Below are 18,680 nucleotides of genomic sequence, written 5' to 3' on the forward strand. Positions count from 1 at the left end.
ACACAGTGATTTAAAACAGGGATAAAACATGTTTTTGTTGTTATTCCGAACAGGAACCTGTTGCTCAGAGACGTTTGGTATTGTGTTATGTAATATTGGGGAATGGGCACTGACATGATAGGACATGTAGTTCTTGGGGGCCATTGTCTGCTAGCTTTTGTTCTTTTTTCAAATCAGTGTCTGACCAGCGAATCCAGGTATGCGCTTGCATGTAATTAAATGCCAGGCAAAGCACGAAAACCAGTCTAGTTGCCCTGATGTAGAGGATGCAGAAGAAGTTATGTCACATGCCATGTTTTATCAGTGACCTTGTTTACAGTATAAAGGTACAGGACCTGACGCACCATAGCAATGATTCATTTATTTTACTCAGGGGTGTGAAGAGGGTTGGCCTCCTAGGACTCACGCATCTTTCGTGGGATGCTCACTTCGGCGTATGGGAGAAGGAGAAAAGGGCAAAGTCGTGATCCTAGTACCCCTGAGACACTGTTCATAAAGGAAAACAACGGAGTAGAAATTGACATCCCAAAATTTTCATACTTACAAATGTATAACAATTTTGGTATTTCCAAGCCACACATACATTATAGGTTGACTTTTGCATTAAGATAAAAACAGCCTTGCCTGTCCTCAGCTCTCTTTATGCTGTGATCGTGTCACATAAATCGTTTTTTAGATGCCCTTGGTGTTTCCTCCAATATAGATATTATGAGATATTGAATAGTAAACATTTTTCCCTCATATTAAAGGGTTCTTACAGGGATCTTAGAAGGTCAAGTAGCAAGAAGCCATTAAAAGTGTGGTGAGTGGTAGCTTTCTTTTGATTAGATACAGATGCTGAAGGAAAGACATTAGAATCGATTTCCTTTGTAGAACTCCCTGCAACTGCCTTCAATGTCATCTGGCCACACTCAGGAGTAGGCCACTTTTTTTTATAGAACTGTATTTAAATCTCAAAAGTTTCCATTTACCCTTCCACTAATGACCAGGGATTTCTCCCAGTTTGAGATGTTAACTACAGAAATGTGGCTAGTGATATTTTGCAATGAAGAGAACTAGTGTATTTGGTAAATGGATACAGTAGGCTGTCATTTCATATAGAACATTATCTCCTGCTGAGAGAACATTCAAAATAGAAACTGACTATAAGGATTTAGGTATTCTATCTGCTTTATTGGCATTTTGGTTTTAAAAACAAACAATTTGAAATATCTATAAATAGGACAATTGCATTGAGTTTGAGTTCAACCATGTGCCTCCTGCTTCATGTGAGTCTTTTCTTTTACCATCATAGACCTTTCTTTACTCCATTCAGCCAAAGGTCTTTCAACAGAGGTCTTATCCACATGATTTATCTCTCAGTGTGTCTTATTTACTCAACACGTTTACAGACAACAGGCTTGGATCACCCCAACATTGTCATACATGATTTACTGTACAACAGTTTCAAGACATGTAACAGATGCTTCTTTCACATTTCCTCTGACACTCTGATTTACTCTGACCTCTTACTAGGCAAAGAAGAAGAAAATACTTCATAAATATCCTCAACCCAGAGCGTGTCCACTTTAAACTCAGTGGATTGAGAATATTGGCTATAAATACATGAGATCAAGAGTAATTTCTCCTGACCCTAATACAAATTTACATCAGGGACATTTGAATCAATCTTCTCAGGAGCGTGGGGGACAAATTCCATTGTATTAACGTCATTTTCAATCGGACATTAGATTGAACATGCTGAGGAGACCATAATGGAGGGAGTCACATGGGGTATACTGTTTGACCCCTTAATTGGTGACTGAACTACGGTTTTGGTTTCCAGTGATACCTATTCAATATGTGAGATCAAGCAAGAAGACACGCTAGTAGTCCTTGTAGTATTGCTGTTCTCCTGCATGGGTTCAGTTATTTTTACACCCCTGTTGATCATGCCATCCCCTATGGTCCTTAATGTGTTTTTTTTTGTATGTCATCGTCGTATTAAGGCCATCCATTAGACTGGTAAACCCCCCCAACCGTATTCTTCTGCCAGGCTCGTCTGTTGTTTACGTTGTTTACCCTTGGGGCAACTCCATTTAATCCCTACTGAACATCACATTGTGGCTTAATATAGTCGGTTGGGCAATAATATGATAGAATGTTGAAATAAAGAAGACAGGCAGGCGGAATAGGAAGGGGAAAAGGGGGGAAAAAACGTCAGGAAGAACAGCTCTTTGATAGGTAGATGGGCTGTCAGAGGAGCTTTTGACGCTTCATTTGCCGGTCGGGGGGGTTTATGCATGAGTTTTTTTTCCTGGAGTGGCTCAGGCTCTGGCTCAGGCTCTGCCAGTAGTGTTTGGCTGTGAGTCCTGCTCGAGAGACTGAGTGACCGGGATGAGGCGGTATCGGGACGAGGGACAGGGGCAGCGCCCGGAGGTTAGTGTCCAAATTGTCCAAAAGCAAATGTGACAACCGTGGATGAGATTTTGGAAGGGGAATAGGAGAGGTGAAGGAGGAGGAGAGGGAGGAAGAGGGGGAGGAGGAAGAGGAAGCTTCTCTGTTTTGGCTTCATGATTTTGCTCTCTCTAAAACAGAAATGTAGGACCTCTAACACCTTTTGATCAGCTTGGTTTTGTGTTTATTTTCTCTTGAAAGTATGGTAGGTTGCTTTTCAGGCTTGTTCATAAGAAAAACAAGGACAATAATTGTTGTTTTCTCTTCTGTCTTCAATAGTAATTTTCTCTTTCTTTTGCAGCAAGCGTTGGATTCCAACCTGAGTCATTTGGTCAAGAGGAACAATGAGTTGGAGGGGTTGATGGGAAAGTTGATCCAAACCTGTCAAAATGTAGAGGTGAGCACTCTATGTCACTGACCATGCTATTAGTTCAGAGATGCGTGGATGTGCAAGGGGCATGCTGTATTTAGTTAGTGTAGTGCATGCGATGCAAGCCCAATTCACTGTATGCTGTTCACCTCAGAGAAAACTACAAACTTTGTTAATATTTGTATTGATGTCAAATTTCAAATGAAGAATGATGATTTCCCTGACATGCTTATGCCCATGCTGTCATGTCATCTTGAAATAGTTTATGTGGCCACAGATGCTCCTGTCTCCGCTTGAGTTTGCTCATCTGAATTTGCATATCGAATCTTGTTCTACAATTTCAAAATGCACAATGTTTTCCTGATATGTAGGCTAGTAATCATTGAGTTGTCAAGCAACACATTATAAAAATGTATTATATTATATACGTGTCCAATTTAAATATGCACATGTACAATACAATCAGATTATACTGATGTATCTATACGAAGATTGGTTGTGCCACTTCTTTAATGAAGGTTCTTCTGGATTAAGACTTTCTGACCATAGCCACTTGTTCTTGATCTGTGATGATTCAAATTAGAAGTGCCTGAGAGGAAAGAGTCACAGCCCCATGGTGGAAGAGTGGGCTAGGAAATGACATGTCCTGAATCTTTATCTTTATACTCTAAGCAGAGATTGTATTATGTTTCCATGGCCACTGTGACCAGTACACTAAAACGTTTGAGGACAGGTCCACTTTGGTCATTTCATTTAGCCTTTTAAAATCCACAAACCTGGTCCTTTCAAAACGGATGTATTTAAATAATGCATCAGAGAAAAAGCGGGGAAATATCTGACCTCGTTTTCATGGTGGATGTAGGTCGGAACGAATGTGTACATGGTTTTTAAACACACTTCCACCCATTAAATAATGAGTGTATAGGCTAACTCTCGAGCGTTTCTGTGTTTTTGTATGTGTGTGTGTGTGTGTGTGTGTGTGTGTGTGCGTGTGTATGTGCAGCTTGTGCTCAGTGAATCAACTTTGCAAAAGTAATTTGCGTGAATAATTGAGGAATGTGGAATGACTTGCATAATTATTGTGCAACTCATGAAACAACGTCATTAAATCTGTAGATTTAATTTGCTATATCCACCCCAAGGATTACAGTTCGAGTTATTTTTAGTATAGTCATCATCACTGTCCCTAAATGTGCAAGGACCGGAAAGACACCCTTTCTCAGCACTTAAAGAGAGTACACAGGACGTGTGTGTACTTTTTGGAGAGATCGCTAAATATTTTAAAGCCTTCTAAAGCAAATCAGCCTCTCTTCCACCTTCTGTTAAAAGTTTGAGCTCTTTTGACGTGCAAATTCCCCAGAAACGCATTTACTTCGGGTTAAAAGAATCACTTATGCTCCTGCCAAAGACTCTGTCATGTCCGTCACACACCCCCTTGCCATGGCCAAAGGCTGAGTCCACAGTGTGTCAGCCACGTGTACTCATGACGCTGTCATGGCAACATGGCCACAGCATGTGTGTGTGTGCTTGTTTGACTGTTTTTGTAGGTATATAGGGGAGAGAGAGAAAGAGACAGAAATGCGGGGCTAATTAATAAGTATTCAACTAATCTAATGAATCTAAGATTTCAAGAGATGCTAGAATGATTTAAGAGGAATACAGTATCTCCTCACTGAACATCCATCTCCTACTGTAATACATAGATGGTTCATAAGACCTAAAATCCACACATATTCCATAGTAGATCAGAGGGAGAGATAGTGGCACTCACCCATGATCTCCTCTAAACCCTGTGAACGTACAGTAGAGAAACCCACTCACAGGGCGAAGGAACCTAATTACTGTCGTTGGAAAGGCGGATCTGTGTGCGTTTCAATGAGTCCCTTTCATATCATAAACAGCCTGTCCACACCAGGGAGTGACCGTAACACACCTCGTTGGCTTGGCAACTCTCAAACAATCCCCTCTTTCACGACTCCCCTCTCTGCTTTTTCGCTTCGCTTCGGTTGAAACTTGTACAGGTGGTGAAATCTGTGTTTCACCAGGACATAAAAATGGGATCCAAAGAGGCATCTATTTCAAAGGCCTGTGGCTAGTAAAGTGGATCTGAGTGTGCATGCACTCAACAATCACAAATGCTCCAAATGATCCAAATGCTACATAGAATTGAGCACTGTCAGACTCAGCAAAACACAGGCGCGGGCATTCTTTATCTTCTGTAGTAGCCAGAAACAAACACACATTAAGGTACTGTGGTTCAATATTGATTCATTCACCTGGAGGATATTATTTGCAATGCAAAACCAACTGACATCTGAATTATCATTAGTTGAACTATAGCTTTAAATGGATACTGCAAGATTCTGACAACTAATGTTTTTCTACTTTTTTCTAAATCATTGCCCTGAGACAGGTCGGACATTTTGACAATTTTAAACCATTAATGGGATACCGTGAGGTCCGTCTTTCGACAAAGCCAGAGTCAGATGAACTCGTGGCTACCATTTTTATATCTCTGCATGCAGTATGAAAGAAGTTAGAGGTAGTTTTGCAAGCCAATGCTGAGCCACTGCCTACTAGCGTTAGCGCAAGCCATACGCTAGCGTTCCTGTAGACTTCCAGTCATTGTGCTGACGCTAGTTATCGTTGGCTCTTGAAACTACCTCTAACTTCCTCCATAATGCACACAGACAAAAAATGGCATCCATGAGTTCGTCTAACTCTCGGTAAGTAGAACAATAAATGGTTTGTAATTACAGTTTACTTTAAGGCTATGAATTATCAGACGGATGAATTATGTTTCATTTGTGTTTCTCAGGTCAATGCATCACGGCAGGAGGGAAAGCTGATGGAAGAATGCGACCTCCTGATTGATATCATCCAGCAAAGGAGACAGATCATTGGGACCAAAATCAAGGAGGGAAAGGTAAGTTCCAGGAGTGGCCAATGGTCTGAAAAGGGAATCCCATCCAACACACACACAATCCTCTGCACTTTCACTGAGCTGCAGTCTGAACTGTAAGGCCTGGGAGGGAATGTAATAGTGAAACAACAGAAGGGTAAATGTCTCTCGCCTTCTGTTCGGGGTCTGCATTGGATCTGTTGGAAAGTCAAACCGTCTGTTCACTCTCAATCTGTTCATTTATGATGCAAAGCGAACATTTGAACAAGGTCACCAGGGGAATTGGACCATGCTCAATTATCAAAATGTCCGACCTACAGGGCATGTCTCAATTATCTTTACTGACTGACTGAGTTGGAATTCGCTCAAAGCTAACTATTTGTAGTCAGAGAGGAAATGAAAAGGACTTCACACTTTGTGTTACTTTTACTTGCTTCAGTTCCCTTGCTGTATTGGAATTACCATAGCAGTCCAGGGTTAGTCAGAAACCAGGTTCCTGCAGTTTAAAGGGCGGGACTTCCTTCCTTCCTGGTCTCGTGTCAGGACTTGAGTCAGGAGCGGGGCCTTAAAGTAGAAGTACCAATATCAGGGGCCAAAGAGGCAGTTTAGCTCTGACCTTTCGGCTGGAAATGAAAACCTGCCTAAATGGAAATCCTTTATGGTGGGCGGTTGCCGCTGAGACGATAGAGAGACAATTTGGTATTTTTCCCTGCTCCTACACCTTTGGTATTGTCCAGATATAGGATGTGGGTGACAAGTTGTTTCACATAAATACCAGAAATTTGCAACAGAAATATACACATACGAATGAAACCAAAGATTAGTTGTTTAGTGAGAGTGGGTCAGAACATGTTGATGAGGGTAGTGTGTCTGACCTAAATACAACATCCAACCAACCACATTTCACAGCCCTCAATCACTCTCTCTAAACCTCGCATTAGGTTAAGAGAAAGCAACAAGCAAAAAACATCTGGATACGATCCCAAACGCCCCATCTGGGCTAAATCTCTACCATCCCTGACGTGGGATTCAGTTAATCACTTTTAACATTCTAACCCCCCTCTGTCCTATCTGCTTTATAGGCAGTCCGGATCAGGAAGCTAGCCCAGCAGATCTCCAACTGTAAGCAGTGCATCGAGAGGTCCTCTGCCCTCATCACCCAGGCCGATCAGACCCTGAAGGAAACGGACCATGCCCGATTCCTCCAGACCGCCAAGAGTATCACCGAAAGGTGAGCCAGGCCAGCAAGGAGAGGGTGGTAGAAATTCACTACGAACACTGGCTCTCTGACTAACCATTGGCCATTCACAGTCAATCCAATGTGCAACGTAGTGAGATAGTTGTGAACTAAACCCTCTGGGATATGTGTTTGCGTTAGGGTTTCCATGGCGACCGCCTCCTCTCAGGTCCTGATTCCAGAGATCAACCTGACTGACACGTTTGACACGTTCGCTCTGGACTTCACCAAGGAGAAGAAGCTGCTGGAGAGCCTGGACTACCTCACAGGTATAGAGTACAATCAGCTCTGGTTACTAGTAGTGGTGGGCGCCAAAAGTGATAGTTCAATACAATGTATAATTTGGCAATATCGTGATTATACTGTAATATTGTTGCCTATGTCATGGTATTGCTTTATATCATGATATCTACTATATAAAAGCACTGACAATATATGTAGCTATAATCTATTGTTAAGAGCATGAGTTGGCATCTCTCTCTACAACCATAACCTAAAAATGTGGTTGAATGCACTTAACCTTACTGTGGTGCAAAGTTCCACATCTACATAATGTCAAAATTGTCTTTGTTATTGTCAATGTTATTGCATGTTATTGCAGTACACATATGAATAGGTTTCTATGAGATCGTGGAAGAGGTTGTTGTTAGGTCTTTGCGATGGCAGAGGGCTTCGCTTGAAGGCTGGCTCACTAAGTGAATTAGTCTGAGTCATCGATGTGTACTTACTGGCGGAGGGTGAGCGCAAGAGAGGGAGAGAGAAAGAGAGGGAGAGAGATGAGAGAGAGAGGTGAGATGAGAGAAGAGAAATATGCCATCAGCCAAATCACACTGTCAACCTCTGAAATATCATCTGGGCTATAAATGATCATTAGCAAACAAAAGCATGGCAATCAATATAAGTCACTAGCCTTCAGTCCTCTTTTACGAGCCACAGTACTTTGTTTGAGGTCAAACGACATGCTCCAAGGTGAACCGCTGTTATTCCATTGTTATGCCATAACGCATAACATTTTCCATTCTTACCCGTCTCTAATTTCTCATTACCCTTATCTAGCGCCAAGTCCTCCGGGCATCAGAGAAGAGCTCTGCACTGCATCGTACGACACCATCACCGTCCATTGGACCTCAGACGACGAGTTCACAGTGCTTTCCTATGAGCTTCAGTATGCTATCTTCACAGGGCAAGCCAACGTTGTTAGTAAGTATCTGGGTGTAGGCAAAAAGGCAGTCACACATACCAGAAACACCTTCAAGCACACAACTATCTTCATAGGTCAAGCCAATGTTGTCAGTATGTATCAGGGTGTAAGTTAAACTACCCTCTGGCATACCAGACACACCACCAGACACACAATGGTATCTTCACACGGCAAGCCAATGGTGCTAGTAAGTGCACAGAACACCTTGAGAGAACACTTTGTGCTCACAACTCTCTCCTGATGATAAATTTTGTATTTTCCAACTCAAAGCCCCACGATAAATCAAGTGCAAAGCCAAACAGCTGGAGGACTTAAGAATCAAAACCGAATCATGCGTTTCTTCTCACCGAGCCGGTCGACTAGGGCCAATGGGGTGAGCTCAAATCTCAGGATCTCAGCTTGAGTTATTACAGTGTCAAAGGGGACAGAGTGGGAAGGAGAGAGGGAGACAAGCTGACTCGGAGCGAATTACAGTCATAACACGAATCAGTGCTCAGAGCCCTCCTCCCCCACGGATCACGCCTGAACGCCACACTCATGCATACTTCGCTGGGCAAGCAATATAAAATGAGGTCAGGGGATGGGAAATATAGCTTCTTAGATGAAGAGAACAGAGGGGGAAGTGTGGTTTGATGAAAGCGGACGGGTAGCAAACAAGGTTATAGGATGTCATGAGAATAAATAGGATATGATGTCTCGTATTGTGAGCATCTAACTTCACTTCAAACAATAGCATTTAGCAACAGCTAAAAAAAAAGAGAAGAAACTGAAAAATACCAGAACTATCGCTTTAATATTGCAATACATCCCCAGCGTTGCTGCAATTTGGAACAAGAGCTGCTGGCTTTTCCCACGCTTTAATCATGTTCAAAACTCCAGTGCCCCCAAGTTGAATGCCTTTTTGAATGTCTTTCGGTACCGATATACAAAATGAATGAACATAAATGTATAATAGAAGGCTCCCATGTTCACCCTTGAATGATAATTGAACATAACAATTGTGTCAGATGCTGTCTTTGGAACTCCATTGAGCAGAAGACTCTCTTAGGGCCTTTTTAATAAAAAATAAAAAAGTCTACCAACATCAGCACTTTTAATGAGGGGTGGCGTAAACCCAATGTGACACGTGTTTTTTCTCCACTTCCTCCTCTCCTCATCCTCTACACACGCTATGTTCTCTTCCCGCTCTAGTTTCACATCCAATCAGGGCTAAGCTCTGGGCTGAGGCTGAGGTGTTGTCACAACGTCACATCTTAGAAATGTCTCCGAAAACACGGCAGAGGAAAACGGGTGACGGCAAACACTGGTCCCATAGGGTCTCACTCAGGGTCATTTAATAACTCACTGCGTTTTCTCTCACCAATGTAAATGATGTGTGGCAGGCACTCCGTTCCAAAATGGCTGCCATGTGTGAGGTGAGAATGGCGCGTTTCCATTTCAAATATTGGCAAACGTGCGGTACATTCACAGTGCACTATACATTCACAGCAGGGCAGCCTTTCAGAACACACGTCAGACATGATGACGGGGTATGATGGTACATGGTAGCCTATAGGGACGGACAAAAAGGTGTAATGGGTTCGCAGATGTCGCGTGAAGCTTACGGAGAGTACACTGTGCACTCAGCACGATGCCGCTCTGTCAGAGAATTAAGCCTACGGGCATCATTATGGCACAGCACAGCTTAGTATAGGCCTATCTATGTACAGCACAGCCAGTCCCACGGAACAGCACAGCCATTGAGAGGTGAATGACCCCCCCCCCCTCCTAACACTCAAAGTAACCACATGAAACAGAGTGAATAGCAGTAGAGTGAATGGCAATAGAAAGGGAATGTGTTGGATCCTAATAAATGAATCACTATTAATGGCATAGTGCTGCGTTGCATTCTGGCTGACTGTCTTTTTGAACATCCCTGCCATTTGTCATAATGGATTGACTTTGTATGATAAATGACCCCTTAATTCCACATGTTTACTACACCCTCCGACACCAAAGTCCTTTCGGACAAGAATCATTGTCTGAACACACTGATCATGTATCCTTCCCCTCTCACTTGGGTATGATTAAAAGGCCATAGAATTGATTGAGGAAATGACTGATAGTGGAATTTGGACCACTCCTCTCTATCCTATAGCTCTGGTCTCCTAGGAACACATGAATCGACTTCCTCCCCTTCTAACACAAACAGACTCAAATCTACACCTCTCTTACACTATAGATAAGACTTCGCTAACTAAAGAATGAAAAAATACAATATGTTTGGGGAAATATGGACTTAATTAGGTGAATGTTGATATTTGGTCCATGTATGATACTTACCTTGGCTGAGGATTGGCTGTCTCTGAGGCAGGCAAAGTAAATAATTTCCTCATTATGTGACAATGAACTTTGCTTGTGTCCTGGAATTCAGCAGTTTACGAGTGACCTTATTAATTGAAAATGTTTGCTTTTCAAAGTTTATCAAGGCCACAACACTTCAACAACAAAGTATGTGTACTGTACATGTGTCGTCTGTGTTGTGGGTCTGTTATAGCCACTCTGTGTATGTTTATGTGACTACGTGTGTGCAAACGGAGACATATGTGTGTTCACTCCTACGCACCAATGCATAGGTGAGTGTGTATGCATGACAACACTGTAACTGTGTGTCTGTGTCTCCCTCCCAGGCCTGTGTAACTCAGCAGACAGCTGGATGATTGTGCCTAACATCAAGCAGAACCACTACACCGTCCACGGCCTGCAGAGTGGCACCAAGTACATCTTCATCGTCAAAGCCATCAACCAGGCAGGTGCCCGCAGCAGTGAGCCAGGGACACTCAAAACCAACAGTAAGGGCTCCATACATTACGATATAAGGAAACTTGGCATAATGACATGCAGTTTTAGAGAAGTATCTTGTGATTCTTACCTAATATGGTCACAGGATTATGTATCAATACAGTGTCCATATTAGGACAGCATCACATGTCGGGATGGTGTCCTAATATGGACACCATACATACAGCTGCTGCCTTCATAGCCTATCCTATCCTAGCCCCTTGCTAACCATGTTGTCTCTCTCCGTCCTCTTCGTCCAGGCCAACCATTCAAGCTGGACCCCAAGTCCGCCCACAAGAAGCTGAAGGTCTCCCATGACAACCTGACGGTGGAACGCGACGAGACCGCATCGAAGAAGGGACACGGCCAGGAGCGCTTCACCAGCCAGAGTAGCTACGGAGTCGTCGGCAACGTTTACATCGACAGCGGACGCCACTACTGGGAGGCCCTGATTGGAGGAAGCACATGGTGAGTTAGACCTGGGTGACCTGATGGACCAATGTCTTGCTCTGAACCACATGGTGTTTGGCCCGTTGGATCTGGCTGGCTAGAATGACAGAGATAGAGGGGCGGTTATGTTACGCCCCTTTCTAAGTCACTTTAAGGCACATTTATACAATGTAGGCAGAGAACCATTCAATGCACATTTAATAAGTACGAGTTTTTAACACTTGGTAAGTGTTCAAAAGTGTTGAAGTGTTTGGGTTTTAGAGGCTTGTTAACAGTGTCTTCTTACTTCTTTCTCCTCAGGTATGCGGTGGGCATCGCCTACAAGTCGGCCCCCAAGCACGAGTGGATCGGCAAGAACTCGGCCTCCTGGGTCCTGTGCCGCTGCAACAACTCGTGGGTAGTGCGCCACAACAGCAAGGAGCTGGCCATCGAGCCTTCGCCCCACCTGCGCCGCGTGGGCGTCCTGCTGGACTACGACGCCGGCTCGCTTACCTTCTACGACGCCGTGGGCTCGCAGCACCTGCACACGTTCCACGTGTCCTTCGCCCAGCCCGTGTGCCCTGTCTTCAACGTATGGAACAAGTGTCTGACTGTTCTCACGGGTCTGCCCATTCCTGAACACCTAGAAGGGTTGGAAACCCAGGACTGAGACCCCTTTGGAACTAGAGTTGGTTTGGGTTAGGTTAGGTTAAGCCACCTTCAAGGCACTTTGGGCCTCTATGAACTAGCAAAGGTCGTCTTCAGTCTTGAATCATCCCAGAAAACGTCATGCTACCACCTCATTTCATTTTAGGCACTTTGGACCACCCCTTGGGCCAACGTCAATTGCACAGACCACCCTCTCTCTATTCAACCCCATAACGCTGTTTGTAGTGGGAAAGAAGGACAGAGCTACGTAGCTATACAGTTGTGAATTATAGCATTGCCCAACTCCCACCTTCATGACTATGGAACCAAAGTAGCCATGAATTTAAATGATTTTACTCCCATTTTCTTGTGCTTATATGATAGATATTCATTATTGAAGTGTAAGAAAATAGCCTAGATAAATTCCAATATGTACATTTTCCCTTATGTTTACACATTGTTCATACATTATTTATGGTCGGTTTACCAAGGATAGGAGACATTTATAAATCTAGGGAAATTATTTTGATGCAATTTATCGATGTTACTTTCTAATCTAGAAAAAGTACTGTGTCCTAATACATAAATGTGTAAATTATACATGTTTTGTGACAACATAATTACTTTCTTCCTTACAGTACCTTAAACCCACAAGTATAGAAGTACTGTTGCATTTTAGACAAGCAGGGAAACACAACAAATTGCATCTTTAATTTTTGTCATGTTTTGTCTTCTTTGCAATGGGATAGGTCCTTTGTAGTTCAGCCATGCATGTTAGTGAGAATCTCTCAGGTCTATTCCAAATCCTGTTTTCATCCATGAAAATAATGCAAACTACTTTGTCCTCTCCTGAGTGAATACTAACTTCCTACTGTCCTTAGCAGTTGTCACAAACCTGAACTGAAAAACACTTCCACTTTGTTGTTAGGTACAGTGAGGACAAGACTATTACAATAATTTCTCTATTCAGGTCCTGTGGCCGCTGGGAGGTAAATTTCAATGACAACAACCATGCCTCTGGGCATTTGTCATCCATATGTCACACAGGGAAGCACCACACTTATAAACTCAGTCATTATTACACCAAGGTCGATGCCACCACTAGCCACAGCTTGACCTCAGCTTGACCACTGTATGACCCAGTGACCATGAACTCAAACGTTGTAGGATACGTCTCGCCACCACACACAGGCACTCCATGATGTACATAACGTATTATGTTCTCTTTTAATCTGTCTTCTTTCGAAAGAAGGACCATCTAGATATTTTACAGACCATCTTTAAGTTTTTAAAGGAACAAAATGGATTGGTTCACTCATTAATATGTGTCTTAGGTGTGGTTTGGGATTATCTGTTTCCTTGTAATGGATGCAGCGATTATCTACTCTTTAATGTTACCACAAAAACTGTTTAAATTCAGTTGTATGTTTGAATCCTGTGGACACTATTTTTGGAAAGAGGATTGGAATGCTTGTGTCACTGTACAAATATGAACTAGCATTTGTCGATTGTCAAAGGTTCAATAAAGAAAGATACATTTTAACTTGTTTACTGCCTCCTGTATATTTTATACACACACCGACACCGACACACACACACGCCGACACACACGCCGACACACACACACACACACACACACACACACACACACACACACACACACACACACACACACACACACACACACACACACACACACACACACACACACACACACACACACACACACACACACACACACGTTGTAAACATAACTTTAGCAATAGTTACCGACCACCAACGTAGCCTAGTATATTGTTTTTTCTCTTTCTAGACCCTTGCCTTCCCACCATAAACCAACCCAACCAGCCACCTATGTCTAAGTTTAGCCTACAAGCTGGTGAATTTATCCTGAGAACTTCCTGTAGACAACAGGGCCTCTTCCTGGTCCGCTAGAGGCTTTTGTCTCTGGTTCACAGGGGCAACGGTGTGACCGGGCAATATGGGCCTTACCCAAAACAATATGGGCCTCAGACAAAACAACAAAGACCTGGATACAACTGACTGGGGTCCTTCCTCTTACAACTAATATACATGTTTGACAACATTGTTTGGGAAGGTGTGTGTGTGTTTGTGTGTGTGTGTGTGTGTGTGTGTGTGTGTGTGTGTGTGTGTGTGTGTGTGTGTGTGTGTGTGTGTGTGTGTGTGTGTGTGTGTGTGTGTGTGTGTGTGTGTGTGTGTGTGTGTGTGTGTGTGTGTGTCTGTGTGTGTGGTACTCCACTGAGTGTCTCAGGGTTGCCATCCCACTGGGCAAAAACTGTGAAAACGTGGAAAACTGATTGGACTTGCAAAAAGTAATCAATGTAATTTAGTATTTTTTTAAGCTGAATTCAATGACAGGGTGACATCTTTGATTGATTTCACACTTGCATCATTTAGCAGACGCTTTTATTCAGAGGAACTAGGGTTAAGTGCCTTGATCAATGACAGATTTAAAAAAAATCTTCACCTAGTCAACTTGTGGATTCAAACAAGCAACCTTTTGGTTGCTGGCCCAATACTCTTAACCGCTAGGTTACCTGCCGTCAACATATCACATTGAATTCACGTTAGTTGACAACTCAACCAAATGTAAATCAAAAATAATGTTGAACTGACATCTGTGCCCAGTGGGAGGGTACAGTGATTCTCAAGAGGCAGCTCTTGCACCAGCCCAGGAAACTGTTAGGATGACATGATTTTCCATGACATCTCTTTTGGTCCCCCGGTGGAAAAGCTTTAGGGATTTGCTGTGTGTTTGGTGTGTGTGTGACGGCATATGTACGTTGTGCATGAGTGAATGTATATGCGTGCATGCATGCATGCTTGTGCGTGCATGCGTGTGCGCGTGTGCAGACAGGTGTGCATGCATATGTGACTGTGTGCGTGCATGTGTGTTGTTCATGAACTTACAGTGACCCTGCACATCAATTACTGGTCAGTGGAGGTTATGACTGAGCAGGAGTGCTGTGACATTTCCCTCATGGCTGGATGTTTGGCCAACACACCAGGAATCTTAGCTACCCGTGAGAGAACTGCCCAGAATCACAATCTACAGACACAGGAAGTGAAGGATAGTTGATAAGAGGGAAATAGGAAAAATAACAAAAACAAATGTCTATATCAACTGCCTTCATTCAATGTGATAAACATTGTCTGGTTTCATGTGGCTACTTAGTTGTATAGCAAGCATCTACACACATTTCAATAGGACACCCATATTGCTGGTCACGTATTGAAAGGAAAATAAGAAAAAGTTGCCCACATAATTATACTTTACATTATGGCACATGATACTCTTTTCTCTAAACAAAAAGTATTCCATCAACTGTGGATGCCGAGTCGAGTCAACTCCATGAATGGCCAGCAGAGGCCAGTATAATGTGAAAAGAAAGCACTTCATCCATAATCCATAACATCATTTGGAAAAATGATAGAATGTCTTGTGCCAATGTCTAACGATCAGGGTAGTGATATTAATATGATTCATTACAATAGGACCACACATGCTGAGTTGAATCTGTGTAGTCTGGCTCTTAGTATGGGTTATGGTGAGGGTTAATATCTCTGATACAGGCGTCCGGCTATCAACAATGATCTGACAGTACTGATTGTGCTTTATCAAAACAACATCTGTGAATTTGGAATACTATGACATAAACAAAGAAAACAAATGAGGGAAAGATCCTATTAATTCACTGACTACAGCTGTTCCATTAATCAACGTTGGATCCTAATCCAAAGCTTACTAATTCCTCTTACACAATGTTTTGCTTCCTGCCATGTGTAATAAATTGCCGTTTGATTCGCTGTGTGCCGCTGATCAATCATATGAAGGCTGGGAAGCAATTCAATTTAATGATTTAAGTCCTCCTGCAATGGGCACAGTTTTTCTAAAGTTATCTATCTGGATTTTGCCTAAATGCATGGAAATAGAATGAATAGAATGGGAGTCCCCATTCAAGTAAACTATTTGTCAGTTCTATTCATTCTATGTCTATGCATTTAATCCTATCTGATAGGAAAAATCCAGATGGACAACTTTTGAAAGACTGGGCCCTGGGATTACAGAATTATTAGGATAGATAAATGAGAAGGGAGGAGTTTTGGAGTCAGTTGTAAACAAGTATCATTCTTGCTTCCTTCTTTCCTGGTCTGATCAGACATGATCGGATGGCCTAAATGTTCACGATGCGTGATTACAGTGCACAATGAATGGCATAGCGTGACAACCCTGACTTGCACATGACACATAATGCACCCATAATTCACTGTGTAAAAACACATGGAGACTTTTCATTAGATTGATACGGTTTGTACCAGCATAGTCAGACAGAGCGCGCTCTGTATCCAGTTACACCAGAATCCACCGACAAAAAAGTTAAGGGAACATGTCAAAGAGGATAGAATGTCAAAGAAGATAGCATTTCATACACTTTCTTGACATCATCATGTCTCAAGTGAAGATGGGAAGGTCTGTCATCACAACGATTAGTATATAAATATGATATCCTCCTATGTTCCCTCCGTCAAGCCTAATCAGAACTGGGAAGGTATCAGGTCTGTAATCTAACATCATAATAGTTCTGATGTTCTTTCATCAGACCTAATCATAACTGAGAATAGCGGAGGAGCTCTTTGAGAGCTGGGTCAGAATGACAAATGATGTGGTCGTTTCATCTTAAATCACGTTTTCCTCCAGCCCTCTCTCTCCATTTGGGTTGAGGCAGCTCTGACAGCTCCTGTATCTGTCTGCACCACTCTCTTACATCCCCACTGGGCACGTTCAATTAAGAGGCAGCTCACAAATACACTCAATGCAAAGTTATGGCCTCTCTCTCTCTCTCTCTCTCTCTCTCTCGCTCTCGCTCTCGCTCTCGCTCTCGCTCTCGCTCTCGCTCTCTCTCTCTCTCTCTCTCTCTCTCTCTCTCTCTCTCTCTCTCTCTCTCTCTCTCTCTCTCTCTCTCTCTCTCTCTCTCTCTCTCTCTCTCTCTCTCTCTCTCTCTCTCTCTCTTACTGTTTCTCTCTCTTTCTTCTCTCTCTCTTCTCTGTCTGTCTTGCTGTTTCTCTCTCTCTCTCTCTCTTTCTTCTCTGTCTGTCTTGTTCTCTCTCTTTCTAATTTTTCTGTCTTGCGGTTTCTCTCTCTCTCTTTCTTCTCTGTCTGTCTTGTTGTTTCTCTCTTTCTTCTCTCTCTCTCTCTTCTCTGTCTGTCTTGCTGTTTTTCTCTCTCTCTTTCTTACAATATAAAATAAAAATGAGAATCAAAATTGTCAACGGGACAACAGTAACAACAATAACCAAGTGTCAAAATGACCATACATTCAACAATAACAATAAGCATACAGTAGAGTACATGTGCAGTTTGATTGGTCTGTCAGACACTGTCCCTCAACTTATGGCAGGCAGCAATGTAGTGCGCTGCCAACCAACAGCTCTCTGCATCCTCCCCCAACAGGACTGGTAGCCTACTCTCATCAGAGAGGTCTTTGGAACCTTGAATAAGTGTTTCAAATTTGGGGAAATGACACTCTCTAATTGTTTTATATTTTTGACATTTTGTCAGGAAATGCAGCTCCGTCTCAGGTTCTGTTGTTGTGCAGTGGTTGCACAGCCTTTCCTCTACAGGGAGCCAGGTTTTCCTGTGTCTACCCTTCTCAATGGCAAGGCTGTGCTCACTGAGCCTGTACTTTGTCAAGGTTTTTCTAAGGTTTTGATCAGTAACCATGGTCAAATATTTAGCCACAGTGTACTGTCGATTTAGGGCCAGATAGCACTGCATTTTGCTTTGTGTTTGTGCTTGTGTTTCCCAATAAGCAATGTAGTTTTGTTTTGACTGTGTTGTAATTTGGTTTATCCTGATTGATTGGATGTTCTGGTCCTGAGACTTCAGTGTGTTAGTAGAACAGGTTTGTGAACTCAGCACCAGGACCAGCTGGATGAGGGGACTCTTTTATTTGCTCAGCTCTTGGCATTGCAGGGCTTGGTAGTGATATGAGAGGGGGTCACTGTAATTGCTCTTTTTTGAGTTTTTATTATTAGTGGATATTTGCCTAATTCTGCCCTGCATGCATTGATTGTAGTTTTCCTCTGGACATGTAGGATCATCTTACAGAACTCTGCATGCAGGGTTTCAATGGGGTGTTTTTCCCATTTGATGAAATCTTGTTTTGCAAGTGGACCCCACACCTCGCTGCCATAAAGTGCAATTGGTTCAATGACATATTCAATTAGTTTTAGCCAAATTTTAATAGGTATTTCAATTTGAATTAGCTTTTTAATGGCATAGAATGCCCTGCGTGCTTTCTCTCTCAGTTCATTCACTGCCTCATTAAGGTGTCCAGTTGAGCTTATTTTTAAACCTAAGTAATTGTAGTGTGTACAGTACTCTACATCGATCACCACATTCTTTTGGAGAGACTGGAAACCCAAATTGGTCTACACGGACAAGTTCTGGCCTGGTTTAGATCTTACCTGTCGGAAAGATATCAGTTTGTCTCTGTGAATGGTTTGTCCTCTGACAAATCAACTGTACATTTCGGTGTTCCACAAGGTTCCGTTTTAGGACCACTATTGTTTTCACTATATATTTTACCTCTTGGGGATGTTATTCAAAAACATA

The 18,680-nt window shown here is 42.7% G+C and overlaps 1 protein-coding gene across 2 annotated transcripts in view; it reads left to right on the forward strand.

Moving 5' to 3' along the window:
• The window catches only part of LOC139566320 (E3 ubiquitin-protein ligase Midline-1-like), a 35,374-nt gene extending 21,783 nt beyond the window's left edge, over window positions 1-13,591 (forward strand). For both annotated transcript variants that reach the window (XM_071387434.1, XM_071387435.1), the window contains exons 3-10: window positions 2,738-2,833; window positions 5,625-5,732; window positions 6,791-6,939; window positions 7,087-7,214; window positions 8,002-8,145; window positions 10,816-10,977; window positions 11,227-11,434; window positions 11,717-13,591. In XM_071387434.1, the coding sequence (XP_071243535.1) occupies window positions 2,738-2,833; window positions 5,625-5,732; window positions 6,791-6,939; window positions 7,087-7,214; window positions 8,002-8,145; window positions 10,816-10,977; window positions 11,227-11,434; window positions 11,717-12,065 (1,344 nt within the window). In that variant the 3' untranslated portion in view covers window positions 12,066-13,591. The remainder of the gene's footprint in view (window positions 1-2,737; window positions 2,834-5,624; window positions 5,733-6,790; window positions 6,940-7,086; window positions 7,215-8,001; window positions 8,146-10,815; window positions 10,978-11,226; window positions 11,435-11,716) is intronic.
• Window positions 13,592-18,680: the final 5,089 nt, after the last annotated feature.

The sequence above is a fragment of the Salvelinus alpinus genome, chromosome 38 (assembly GCF_045679555.1).
Source record: "Salvelinus alpinus chromosome 38, SLU_Salpinus.1, whole genome shotgun sequence".
In the NCBI taxonomy this organism is placed as follows: domain Eukaryota; kingdom Metazoa; phylum Chordata; class Actinopteri; order Salmoniformes; family Salmonidae; genus Salvelinus; species Salvelinus alpinus.